Source organism: Corvus hawaiiensis, chromosome 22 (genome assembly GCF_020740725.1).
Source record: "Corvus hawaiiensis isolate bCorHaw1 chromosome 22, bCorHaw1.pri.cur, whole genome shotgun sequence".
NCBI lineage: Eukaryota > Metazoa > Chordata > Aves > Passeriformes > Corvidae > Corvus > Corvus hawaiiensis.
This window is the reverse complement of record NC_063234.1, coordinates 7816702-7829938: the sequence shown is the minus strand read 5'-3', so window position 1 is coordinate 7829938 and position 13237 is coordinate 7816702. Positions and strand designations below refer to the sequence as shown.

Here is a 13237-nt window from a genome sequence, read left to right as displayed (position 1 = left end):
ATTATTTTTGTACGGAGGTGCCTGCGCCGCCACCCCCCCCCTCAAAGGGGACCTGCCCCAACACCAACAGGGCAAATGGTGGGTGCTGGGGGGCAAAGAATCCCGGAGACGTTAAAGTGGGAAAAGCCCTCCAAGGTCCCTCCAGGACCATCGAGTCCAAGCTGTGCCCGATCCCCACCTTGTCACTGAGTGCCACATCCAGGCCTTCCTTGGACACCTCCAGGGATGGGGACTCCAAACCTCCCTGGGCAGCCCCTTGCAAAAAAGTGCCCCCTTGTTGGAAATAATGTAACTTCCCTAACTAATTTTTAATTATTTGTTTTAATTCCTCATAAGCAGTGCCCACTTCTAGCCAGCACAAGTTAAACTTCTTCACAGACTCTTACTCCTATTTTGATCATTTAGTCACCAAAACTTTGAGTTTGTTAAAACTAACCCCGACAAGCTTCAACAAAGCCAAAGGGATTCGAAGATTGGACATCTGGGACCTTAAATTTATGGCCCTTTATGGAGTAAATGGAAGATACAGAGCAGACTGAGGCCTGGAAAAATGGAGATTCCCAACAGAAAAAGTTGAGAAAAAGATGATAAAAAACCTAAAGAATGTGGCCTAGCTTAGCATGAAGACCAAGAAATCAATAACCAATAGTGGACAGAATGCTAATCTGGGAAGAGAATTATTAGAACCAATGGACAGTAATTTCTTTGTTAAAAAATATGTAAATAAGTGAAGATATTTTGTATTGATGTGGAGGCTGGAGCTCTGTCAGCCACACACAAACCCTGGCCGAGAATAAGTGATGCCTGACTCGCCAACACAAAAAAAACCCAGTGTTAGAGACAATTTCGGAGGATTTCGGTAAAACCCCTGCCCCTCCTCACCCCTCTGAGGGCTTCCCTCCCTTTCTCCCCCAGTTATTCCCCGCAATTATTGAACTTCCCAGCTTTTTCCTCACAGCAAATTCATTTATGAAGCAAATCGCAAGCAACACACGCTGGAAAAGCCGCTGGGGGCAAAGACGGAGGGAGGAGAAGGAGGAGGGAGAGGAGGACGACGAGGAGGAGGCAGAGGAGGAGGAGGAGGGCTGCCTATGGCGTGCAGTGCCACCACTTGAAGGCGAAGGGTCGGCGCTGGACGTTGGTGCCGCAGCGAACCTCGCCCAGGCTGCCGTGGTACGAGGCCACGTCCTCCAGGAAGCGGCAGCACAGCCCCAGCGGCTCCAGCAGCGCCCGGATCCGCCGCTCCAGGCAGCACTCGCCGCCCGCCACGGGGCCGAAGGGCTTGGGGATGCCCAGGTCCTTGGCCAGGACGATCATGGTGACCTGCGGGGTGACACCGGTGGACATCGGCGGTGTCGGGACGGATGGAGCCCAAGGAAAGACGCTGATCGCCCTCTTCCACCCTCCTCAGCGCCACTTTTTGCGGCTGCCCTCCCTCAGGATTCCAAATCCAACAGAATTCCCCCTTTTTTTATCATTAAAACGTGCCTCACCCCTTGCAATTTCAGCACTTTTTTGCCTCCAAACCCCACTGCAAGCACCACAAAGCCACCACGCTGTGATAGACCTGTGTTTATCCATGCCCTGCTGGAAATATTTCCTTTCTCTAGACAGCTGGGGGTTTTTTTGGGGGAAAACTGTGGGGAAAACATGCCTCTCACCTTGCAATTTCACCCCTTTCCAAGGGTTTTGCCTCAAAACCCCGAAGCCGCCAAGCTGTGTTAGACCTGTGTTTATCCTGGAGATATTTCCCTTTCTTCCTAGACAGCTGATTTTTTTTTTTTTAGGAAAACTCTGGGGACTCATCCCCCTCACCGTGTTGGGGAAGTAGGGCACAGCTTTTCCATGCTTGTCCAGCTTGAAGAGGGCCGGCAGGTCGATGATGTCCTCCTCCAGCAGCCCCAGCTCCTTCTTGAGGATATCCCTGTTCCAGTCGATGCAGCGCTGGGAGCAGGGCGGAGAGGGGCCCAAAATGCACCACGTCCCTGCAGGGTCTGTGCCACGCTGCGGTGGTCACGGCCAGGAATGCGGATGGTTGCCCGGAATGTCGGGGATTACCTGCACGTACTGGTTCTGCTGCGTCAGGACGTCGTTGGAAAGGACCTTGTTGATGGTGACGCGTTTCGTGTCTGTCCCCGAGTACCCTAAATGTGCAAAACGCCCTCAAAACGAAGCAGCGCTGGCTTAGGGTGGGGTATAGAGATGGAAAAAGTCCTCAAAAATCCCAATTTCCTGAGACAGAGGGCCAAAGCTTGGGAAACTGAGGGAAGAAAACCTCTGCCTGTTGGAAAGAGCTTTGGAGAAGTCCTGTCATCCCTCCTCCTGCCCACGGGAATCCGCTGAATTTCTCCACAGCATCCCCCTCCATGAGGTCACCCCGGGTCTGGGGACGGCCGGGTCCCCTCAGCGACCTAGAGGAACCCTCAGAGATACGGAGACTTCTCCCAGCCCTGCCACAGATTGTGCTCAAAATCACAATTCAAGGGAAAAAAAACCCCAGTGCTAATCTGGACAGGAGAGCCGCCAGTTGTCCCGCTCCGTGCTGGAGCTCCGCTGGCATTTCCAGAGGCTCCATGCTGGGGAGCAAACATCCCCTCCACGCAGAGGCCTTTATCCCTCCCGTCCCACTCGCTTTCCCGAAATAGGGCCGGAGGAGGCCGGGGGCGGCGGGCAGGCATCCCGCTGAAGGACACGCGGCGGGGGAAGCGTCCCCGCGCGGCCCCGGCGCCGCACGTCGCCCTGGGCTCAGCTGCCGCCACACGCTGTCCCCTTGCCTTTGAACATGGTGGCTTGTCCCTGGCCTTCCTTCTGCTTCTCCCGGAACAGCCGGTAGCAGGCGGCGGGACTGGCCAGCAGCATCCGGAATCGCTGCGGGAATACGGCCCGGATCAGCTGGAGGACCTCAGGGACTCGCTTGTGCCAAGAACCTGAGCTTAAACTCTTAAAATCAGGCCTTTTTTGCTGTTCTCTAGTGCCTTTTTTAACCCATGGAGGGTTTGTGGGCATAAATATTCCAGATTTGAGCCATCCAGGTCAAGGCTTGGTTTCCCTGAGGGAAAAATTTGTGTGAGAAGCAGCCAAAGCTGTGACAGAGGGAAGAGAAATGTTCTGAAAACATGTGGCCATAAATGTTCCTTTTTTTGAGCCATCCAGGCCAAGGCTAGGTTTTCCTGAGGGAAAAAATCCGTGTCAGAAGCAGGAAAACCGTGATAGAGGGAAGAGAAATGTTCTGAAAACCCCCGGGAGATGCTGAGCTGCTGCAAAGCCCCGGGAATCCTGAGGCTGGAATTTCTTGGATACCTTGGCAGGCACCTTTTCCCTTGTATTTGCGTCCATTACCAGCCCAGCAGGTCCCCGTGCTGTGCTCAGATCCCTCATTTTGGGGTCGGGAGTGAAAGCCGAGCAAGCACAGGCTGGGGGTGTCACAGGAGTGAGCTGTGGGGTTTTCCCGGCGGGATTGGTGTCCGGGAGAGGAGCACGGGGGGCCAGGGGGTACCTTTTTGTCGGAGGTGGGGACAAAGGTGACGAATTCGTTGACGTTGCCCACGGCCAGCCAGTCGGAGTAGAGCTCCACGGGAGCCTGGACGCGCTGGGCGTAGAGGAAATCCCGCACCAGCCCGGTCATCCTCCGGCCGGCGGACCTGGGGGGATATTCCCATCAACACCTGCCTGGACACTTGGATGGAAATCGGGACCAAGCTCTGGGGGCCCCCACCCTGCTCAGGCACACAATTAACCCGGGTTTGATGATATTCCAGGGCCTTTGATCCCAAATGTGCGTTTCCCCCTTGGCTTACGCAGGGAAGCTGCTGCCGATGAGGATCCTTCCCAAGGGATACTCCTTCCCGGCCACGGACACGGGCGGGCTGACCTCCACGTTCCCGAAGGAGTCCAGGCTGGCCGTGGCTTCAAAGAGGGGCTCCTTGTGCACGTAGCCGAAATCGGGGCCCTGGCGGAAGAGGAATCGCCCTGGATCCCTGCTGCTCCCGTGGCTTTATCCTGCTGCGGGGTGGGTGAGTGCGGCAACAACGGGGCCTGTCCCGAGGGGAAGGGAAGGCGGGAGGAGAAGGGTCTGGAGGCGCAGGGATAACCGGCACAGCGCAGGAGCAGAGCCTGGGCCTGCAGCCGGGGCCTGATCTCCTGTGTCACCCCGCAGCCAAGGTTCAAGCGGCCACATTAAGGTAATTGGGCAGCCCCGAGCGCAGCTCCCGGCCGGCTCTGCGAGGGAGGTGAGCTCCAGCCCCTGAGGGTGACGCTGCCCCGGGCGCAGAGCCACCCCAAGGGCTGCACGGCACTTAAATCCTGCTTAAGCCCTGATTTCCAGGACTTAATATATCTGGGATTGGAGGTGCCGTGCGTGCAGGGGTAATTAGCTCCTGGCTCTGTGTGCCAGAGCCCGAGGGAGTGTCAAAAACAGGGCAAAAATGGCAGGGATGGGATCAAAATCCCGCTTTCCCTGCTCTCCCTTTGAGTCGATGCTCGGAGCTCCCGGCAGCCCCTGGGATGAGATCGGGTGTCCGCTAGGTTTGAGTTAAATCCCAGCCACTTGTCAGGGTTGGGTTTCCATAGGTATCAACCAAACACACAGGTCAGGAGGAGTGAGCAGGGAGACCTGAGGGTGCACAGCTTCCACCCAGAAACTCCCTTTTGAAACCGAGGGGGTTTGGAGACGCTGGGGTGGAGAGGGCACCGCTTTCCCCGTGCATTTTTGGGGTGCATTTCTGGGGGATGGCCGGGATCAGATCCCTTTTTGTCCGGGCACTGAGGGAGGGCCTGAGCACGAAGCACCTGCTCCCAACCCATTTCAGTTTAATAAAACCACGGAGCCTGCCCGGTTTCATCTGTCAGGGCTCTGGTTCATCCCAGGTTTGCAGGTCACATCCAAGTGCTATCAGTTCCACACTGATTTTGAGGGGATAATTCCCTCCCGTCTCCTTTTTCCCTGGCATGGGCTTCCAGGGGCTCAGGGCTTGACCCGTGCCCCTTGCGTCGGGCGAAGTATTCCTAGCTGGAAAATTAGATTGGAAAGATCGGGGTGGGGATTAGGGGAGGCTTCCAAGCAGAAATTGGAGGATAATGTGTTAGCAGCTCCCAAGGCTGAAATTGCGGCTCTAAATATGACGCAGAGCAATTCCTAAAGAGGGAAGATCCGAGCAGTCGGATTCGCTATTCCCACCCCGCCGGATGAATCCAGGACTGGATGTTCTCATGCCAGGCATGAGAAAAGATGGATTTCAGTGCTCCCGAAAGCCCCCAGCCATCCCCAAAGTGATCAAAGCTGGGATTTGTGCTTGTCTCCCGTTACTGCCAGGGCTGAGGCTGCTCCAGCACCCAGCTGGGGTTGGGGACAGCGATTCTGTGGCTGCCTGGGGGTGTCCTGCCCTTTCCACGTGGGGGAATCTCACAGGGATCGCCCAATCCAGCTTTTTTCCATGCTGGGCTCTCCCAAAATGCCCCATCCCAGGCTTGCCCTGCCCATGGCCAGCCCTTTTCCTTGGCCAAGGAGCCCACAGGGATGTTCCTGGTGCTGCTGCATCCCGTTCTCTTCCGAGGAAGTAAACTGACCCTCTCCCGCTTTCCTTCCCTCTCCCGCTCAGAAGCTGCTGGACATTCCCAGGCACAGAGGAGGAAAGGAAAAACCAGCTTGTCCCTGGGATGCTCAGGGGGAAGAAATCCCATCCCAGAGCTTGGCAGGAGCCTTTCATTCCCAGAGGCGTCAGCTCCTCCTTGCCCTCTCCTCCAGCACCCTCTGGATCAGAGGTTTTCCGGATGGCTGGGATGTGGATGAGGCGTTGAGGGGGTGAGGCTGGAAGCGGAGGGAGGCAATCTCCATGCAGAGCTGTTCAACTCTCCTTTTCCAGGCAATTCCATGCAGGGAGCCAAGGGCAAGGAGGCTTTTAGGAACGGGAATCTGGGCTGGGCATAAACCCTGGAAGCTGCTCCCCCGGGAATGCAGGGAACCCTTCTCTCACCAGCAGCTCCTTGATGGGGAGTTGCTCCATCCCTCTCTCCCGAGGGGAATCCAGCACCACTGGGAAGCTCTTGTGGGGAGCGTGGGTGTAGCCAAGCTCGATCTCGTCCTGCAGAAGGGAGGAGGTCCCGCGTGGGGCACCGGGAGGGAAGGGTTTTCCCGGTTTTTGGAGCCCCCATACCTGCATCCAGCGGTCCCCGCGGTTGATGTAGCCGAAGCAAACCTTCAGCTTGCAGCCGGCCTTGGCCGCCAGCGTCTGGATCTCCTTGGTGAACAGGTAGTTGTCCTTCATGCTGGAGGAAAGGACGGAAAGGATGGGAATTCCCTGTTGCCAGCTCCTCCCCTGCCCGGCGCCAGGACCGGCGCGGCTGGGACGGCACCGCCTTTACCTGCACACGAAGAGGTTCACCGGGGCCAGCGTGCTGGGGGTCATGATCCACGGTGCCACCCGGAACACCACGGTGTCCGTGAAGATCGGGGAGTGCGGGATGCCCTGAGGGAGAAATCGGGAGCGTTCCCCACGCCGTTCCCCCCAACACCCTCCCCCGAGGTCACTTTGGGGCCAGCTAATGGGATCAGCTCTCCATCCCACTCTCCCTGTGGCCGTCTCCCATCCGCTCCCGTTGCTGGGAGTTGCCAGACCTCAGCCAGCGGCTCCAGGAGGCTGACGTGGATGGACACCAGCCCCGAGAAGGTTTCGTCGGGAAAGCGGAGCCCCTCCACGAAGAAGTTGAGCTCGGCGGCCCCGCCGGGGTAGGGCACGGCGTGGAACAGCTTCCTGCGGCCCAGCACCTGCACGTAGCGCTGCCCAAAGAAGGGATCTGCCGGGAGGGAAAGGGGAAAGCGGGAATATCCTGAGCTTTCTTTGGGATTCGCGCCTGTTTCCTTGGGCAAGGAGCTCCCACGCGCCCGCCGTGCCGGGGTTTCTCCACCTCTGTGGAGATCCAGCTGTGAGAAGCACCTTGAAGCAGGAGTTAAGGGACTGGGAATTTTGTCATGGACAAGAAGGACGAGGGAAAACGTGTCGGCCTTTCCTGGAATGGAGCAGCCCTTGGGAAGGTGTTCTCATGGAGTTTCTGCTCCTCCACGGGAGGACAATGCCCCATCCCTCCTGCTCCACACTCCCTCTGCACGGAGGGCTGAGACCCAGCTCCTCCTGGCACATTCCTGGGCCGGGCAAGGGCTTTTGTTCCCAGAAAACAAATCCTAAATCCCTGTGTCCACGGCGAGGGATGAGGAGGGGGAAAGTTTTCCAAGTGATTGAAAAGAGGGGATATTCACAGGGAAAAAAATGGATGAAGGGATGTTGGGAGCATGATCTGAGGAGCGTGGAGAGGACAAGGGCAGACATGGGAAGGAAAGGGCTTGTAGGGATCTCAGAAACACCTGGGATGATGGGAGGAGGAAGGGGAAGAGAAGGAGGAAGAGGAAGGGGAAGAGGAGGAAAAGGAAGAGGAGGAAAGAGAAGAGAAGAGGAAGAGGCAGAGGAAGAAGGGGAAAAGGAGGAGGGGGCAGAAGAAGAAGGGGGAGAGGAAGAAAAGGAAAAGGAGAAAGGGGAACAGGAGGAAGGGGCAGAGGAGGAAGAGGCAGAGCAGGAGGCGAGGAAGGCCTTACTCTGCACATGGAACACCCCAACTTTGTCGGCGTCGTTGGCAGAGATGGAGAGGACGATTTCGTAGCCCCGGGGCAAGCGCTGGGGCCCCTCGGTCCTCAGCACCATCTGAGCCATGTCCAGCAGATCTGGGGGCACACAAAGCAAACCGGGGGGGTTCTTCCACGTCCCCTCCTGGGGTTTGGATCTCCTTCCCAAGAAACCCGCTCTTCCCTCAGCACCAGCCTTGGCAACCTGGAAAACCAGCCCGAGTTCTGCTGGCAGAGCTTGCGCCTCGTGGGCTGTGACCCAAATGCCCTTTTCGCCTTTTCTCCTGCCTGCCCATCCCTGGCACGGCCGCTCCTTGACCTCGCAACGCCGACGGGCCCGGCTCGGCGTGGGCTGGGTTTTCCAGGAACAGGCGGGTGTATTCCTGGCCGCCGGCCTCGTGCCTCACCCCGAGCTCCTCTCACCTGCGTGGAGCCCACGCCGTGCCAGCCCTGGAACCTCAGCTGTTCCCCGGCCCTGCCTCCGTGCCCTGCCTGCCTCCAGTTAGTTTCCACGGCATTAATTCCGTGAAAATTCCCACGTGGGAAGCTTGCTCAGCAGCTGGTGGGGAGCAGCTGGTTCCCGGGCTGGTTCCCTCTCGGGAGAGGTTGCGGAGAGGGGGCAGCGGGAATGCTGGGCACAGGGGACTTTGGAGAGCTGTGGTACCTTCTCTGTTGAACACCTGCTCGTGGCCGCAGTCCGAGGGTGGGATGAAGGGGAACTCCTTGTCACAGCTGACCAGCAGGATGGCTCCGTGGCCCTCCGGTCCCCAGGCCCAGCTCGCCTGAAACACCCCAGGGGCTCAGCGAGCTCAGGATCCACCAAGCCCGTGGATTTGCCGTGGGTGGGGGAGGCTGGGGTACCTTGTTGGGGCTGTTCTTCTCCACCACTCCGTCCTGATCCGCGTCCACATCCAGGGAGATCCCTGCGGGGACAGAGCCGCCTTCACCCCGGGGCACGGCCAGGGCAGGGGGTGCAAACCCCCCAGACGCAGCAAACCTGGCTTTGCCATCCCCGTGCCTGCCCCGGCTCCCGGCACCGAGGGGGTCGGGATGGATTCCCGGCTGCGGAGCCTCCGCACTCACCGACGCCGGTGAGGAACACCCCGGCTTGGTTGATGGGCTTCCCTCCCTCTGCGAAGAAGCTGACAGTGACCTGCAAACCCCGAATCCCACATTGCGGAGGGATGTTCTCCCTCTCGGAGGCCCCATTCCCAGGATCCCGCTCCTCACCTTGTTGTCGTTGACCTCGGAGCTGGCCCGGCTCATGCTGAACCTCAGCACCGTCCCCTCGTCCAGCGGCCACCGCGTGCCAGCGCCGGGCACGGCCTCGGGCTCGGCGCGGCCCCGGAACAGCACGTCCACGCTGACCCCCTCGGTGTGCTTCACGCCAAAGGCCACGGCCCCGGCGGGGGCCGCCCTGCCAGAAACACCCGCATTTTCAGAGGTTTCCCACTGGAATTCATTCCAGTGCCCGGCACATGGCCAAGACTGGACATGCCGGCGTCGCCACGCTCACCGCCGGCACCTTCCTGCCCCGCTCCCCGCCTGGGAACTGGAATTATCCCGGGTTTGGGGCCGGTTCAGCCCCAGGAGTGTTCGCAGCCACGGCTGTGGATAAAGATCTGCAGTAACCCCAACCCAACCCAAACCCTTGGTGCCGAGCTGGGATTCACGCTTCCATGGAGAAATCCCTGCTTATTTTCCAGCCTGGTGTTGGGGTTCACACTTCCATGGAAAATCCCTGCTTATTTTCCGACCCGCTGTTTCACAGCTCCTCCAAACACCATGACCATCCCTCCGAGAGACTTTTCCACGGGAAACTCTAATTTTTGGGGCATTTTCTCCAGCCCCAAAGCTGTCAGTGCTGCCCTGCTCCCAGTCCGACATGCCCTTGCTCTTCCCCGGCCACTCCGAGCAACCCCTTTCCCTCTCCTGGCTCCTTTTCCCGAATTTCCTCGGCTTTCCGGGTTATTAGTTTTGGGCTGTTTGCCCCGACACCCGAGACCTCGCATTGATCAGGTTCCCGGGATGCCACTGGTCCCACCAGACCTGCGCCCTCGGGAAGGGGGGGAGGAAATCCGAGCGCTCCTCTGCTCCCGCCTGGGTGTCTCTTAAATCGTTAAATTGCTTTTAATTACACACGGAAAAACTGGTTTGGTTTCCTGGCTCCTTGGATCCGGGGATCCCACTGGGAAGAGATTGGACCTGGAGAGGTGCCAGGGGAGCTGTAGCCGCGCTGCTTGCCTTGAACATCGAGGCTGAGATTCGCAGCGGCAGCAGCAGCGCAGACCAGAATTAACCCCGGAATGAGCTTTCCACCTTCTTTTTCCCTCGGGGGGAATAATTATCCCAGAGTTCAGTGTTGGGTTTGTTTTAGGGAAGCGGGGTTGGTGCTCTGGGGATTTCCCACTTTCCCAAGGTTTTGGTCACTGGGTTTTGTGTTCTTCCCTTCCTTTGCAGTCCCTCCTGGGGTTCCTGCTCGTCCCTCTGCTCTCCAGCAGCTTTCCCTGGATCTGCTGAGCCCAGAGGATCAGACCCGCCGCGGGCTGGGGGTAAACACACGGCTGGGTGTTCAAAGCTTTCCGGGGATTTGGGCAGGAGTGCAGAGCCCGGCGAGGGCTGTGCCCACGAACTGCATCAGAACGGTGTCAGGGCTGCAGGGTTTGGGAAGGCAGGGGGGAAAACGAGGAGCAGGGGCTCCCAGAAGGGAAAACGAGGAGCAGGGACTCCCAGAAGGAAAAACGAGGAGCAGGGATTCCCAGAAGGAAAAACGAGGAGCAGGGACTCTCAGAAGGAAAAACGAGGAGCAGGGATTCCCAAAGGGAAAACGAGGAGCAGGGACTCCCAGAAGGAAAAACGAGGAGCAGGGATTCCCAAAGGGAAAACGAGGAGCAGGGACTCCCAGAAGGAAAAACGAGGAGCAGGGGTTCCCAGAAGGAAAAACGAGGAGCAGGGACTCCCAGAAGGAAAAACGAGGAGCAGGGGTTTTCAGATGGATGAACAGGGGGGAAAGGTGAGGGGAAAGGTGAAGGTGGAGGAGGAAGGGGAGTTTTGGGGGTCTCACTCCCCTGAAGATGTTGGCATGGACGTGGCTGCCCAGCAGCTGTGGGGTTTGGGAAAGCGGGAGGAAAAACGAGGAGCAGGGGTTCCCAGAAGGGAAAACGAGGAGCAGGGGTTCCTAGAAGGAAAAGCAGAGGGAGAGCAAGGGGAGAGGTGCAGAAGGAGGAGGAGGGGCGGCTTTGGGGGTCCCTCTCACCCGAAGACGTCGGCGCGGACGTGGCCGCCCAGCACGCACAGGGCCTCGATGCGGCTGCCGTGCTGCAGCCGCAGCGTGCGCTCCCCCCGCGGCATCTCCCCGGCCATGGAGCCCCCGGCCACGGAGCCCCCGGCCCCGCTGCTCCTTCCCCCGGCTCCCTCCTCCTCCTCCTCCTGCCGGGCGCCCGCGGGGCTGCGGTGACAATGGGAGGGAGGGGGCGGCTGGGCCGGACCCTCGGAAGGCTCGGGAAGATGATCCCGAGGGAGGGCAGCGATGGAGAGGGAGGGAGGGCAGCTGGCCCCAGGCCTGGCAGCTCCAGCCCTGGGCACGGAGCTCCCCCAGCTGTCCCCAGCTCCCTGTCCCTCCTCACCGCCCTGACCCCAACCTGGCGTCCCCAGCGCGGATTTGCAGCGTTCTGGGATGGCCGCATCCTCCCTTTCTGCTCTCCAGGGAAAACCCCCGCCTGCTCCCGCTTTCCCAGCCCTCAGGCAGCAGCAGAACTCTCCTTTTTTTTCTTTCCCCTGCTCATTTTCAGAGAGAATGGTGATTTTGTCACCCCAGGCCGCTCCGGAGCAATTCCCGCCCAAGCCGGGGTTGCATCGTTTGTTAACACCCAACTAAATATTCATTTTCCAGCCCAAACTGCTGCCCCGGCTTCTGGCAGCCGCAAGCAATTAGTGACAGCAGCAGAGCCGGGGTGGATGCTCCCTGTTTGTATCCCTCTCGGGCTTCCCTTTCCCAGCCCCGGCTTCCCTCCGTGTCATCCAAAACATCCCAAATCCGGTTTTCCAGCTGGGAAGTGGGGAAAAGAATCCCAGTGGGTTGGTTATTTTTAACCCTGGCCTGAGCAGATGTGAGCGAGGGCTTTGCTGAGCGCAAAAAAAGGGGAAGTTTTGGTGCTTTTCTGTGTGTGCAAAACTGAGATTTGGGGTGATAAATGTCCCTGGGGAATAAAAGAAAATAAAAATCACTTTGCTCCCCCTAAAAATTGGGGATTTGGGTCAAACGACCCCCAGTTTAACACCCCAACCCTGCTGGCAGCTGGAAATTATTCAGTTTTCTGAAAAAAAAAAAAAAAATCACAATTTATGTCTTTACCTCCTCTTTATTTAACCGACCAGGGCTAAGAAACACAGGTGGAACAGGAACCAGAGAGAGAAATAATTTAAAAAGAGAGAAAGGAAAAGGAAAAGGAAAAGGGAAAAGGAAAAGGGAAAAGGAAAAGGGAAAAGGAAACGGGAAAAGGAGAAGGCTTGGGCCGGCTGGGGCTTCCCTGGGAGCATGGAACAAAGCAAAGAGAAAAGGGGGAAATGTCCCATTTTGGGGCAAAATTGAAGGAGTGCAGCTGGATCCAGCTGGGGAAGGGGCTGGAAGGGCCGGGTTTGGGATTTGGGAGCCTGGTGGGATCTCTCAAAGCCTCCTGGAGTCCCTGGAAGCCTTTGGGACTCTTTGGATTCTCCTCGGAGTCTTTGCAGCCCCTCTGGGGTCTCCTGAAGCTTCCCTGGGACTTCCCAGCGCTTTGGGGTTCCTTGCCAGCCATGCAGGGTCTGCCAAAGCTCTTTGGGGTCTTTCAAGTCTCTTTGGGGTCATGGCAAGCCTTTTGGGGTCTGTCAAACCTGTTGTGGGGTATCGTCATGCCTTTGGGGGTCTTTCAAAGTTGCTTTGGGGTCTTTCCATGCCTTTGGGGGTCTTTCAAAGCTTTTTAGGGTCTCTCAGCGTCTCGAGGCCTTTGTGGGGCCGCCGGTGTTGGGGCCAGCGAGAATAAACCTCAATTCCTGCTGCAAGGGGGGATCTGCCAGCAGACCAGAGGGGTTTTTGGGGTGCAGCCGTGCCCGGGGCTGCCGGGCTGGGGAGGGATCCGTGTTCGTTCCTGGAGCTGCCTCGCGGTTTCCCGGCTGGAGCCGGGCGGGTCCGAGGAGTTCCTTGGGGTTTTTAACAACCGGATCAGGTCGGGAGCTGCTCTGCATGAGCCGGGGCAGCTCCGCCTGCCCTAATTCCTAGGAGCTGGGAGCGATCCCGGCGCTGGGGTTCGGGTAAACCCCGAGGCTTCTCCGGGCGCTGGGAACGCGGGGGTTTTCTCTCCCCGCTCGGGGCTCTGGGGCCGGTCCGTGTCCCCGCCGCAGGGACGATCCCCGTGCCGGGCTGGGAGGGACGTGTCCCCCGCAGTCCCCCCGAGCTGGCCCTCGGCGCTCGGGAGGAGCCGGCAGGTGCCCGTGCCCCATCCTGCCCCACCGTGCCCGGAGGGCGGGGATCGGGCCATGGGGCGCCGGGGCAGCGCCGGGGCGTGTGGGGAGATCTGTGGGGAGATCTGTGGGGAGATCTGTGGGGCAGCGCGTTCCCTATGGGGCAGGGCCGGGGCTTTATGGGGA

The 13237-nt window shown here is 58.7% G+C and overlaps 1 protein-coding gene across 1 annotated transcript; it reads right to left on the bottom strand.

The window, feature by feature from the left end:
- Positions 1–302: 302 nt before the first annotated feature.
- LOC125336973 (protein-arginine deiminase type-2-like) lies at positions 303–10978 on the bottom strand. Its single transcript, XM_048326160.1, has 16 exons — positions 10869–10978; positions 8843–9029; positions 8696–8765; positions 8474–8535; positions 8277–8394; positions 7586–7711; positions 6614–6792; positions 6361–6464; positions 6153–6264; positions 5973–6080; positions 3798–3949; positions 3497–3641; positions 2775–2868; positions 2059–2144; positions 1816–1944; positions 303–1323 (listed from the first exon to the last, which is right to left on the bottom strand). The coding sequence occupies exons 1-16, from the start codon at positions 10973–10975 to the stop codon at positions 1090–1092; spliced, it is 2013 nt and encodes a 670-aa protein (XP_048182117.1). The 5' UTR covers positions 10976–10978; the 3' UTR covers positions 303–1089.
- Positions 10979–13237: the final 2259 nt, after the last annotated feature.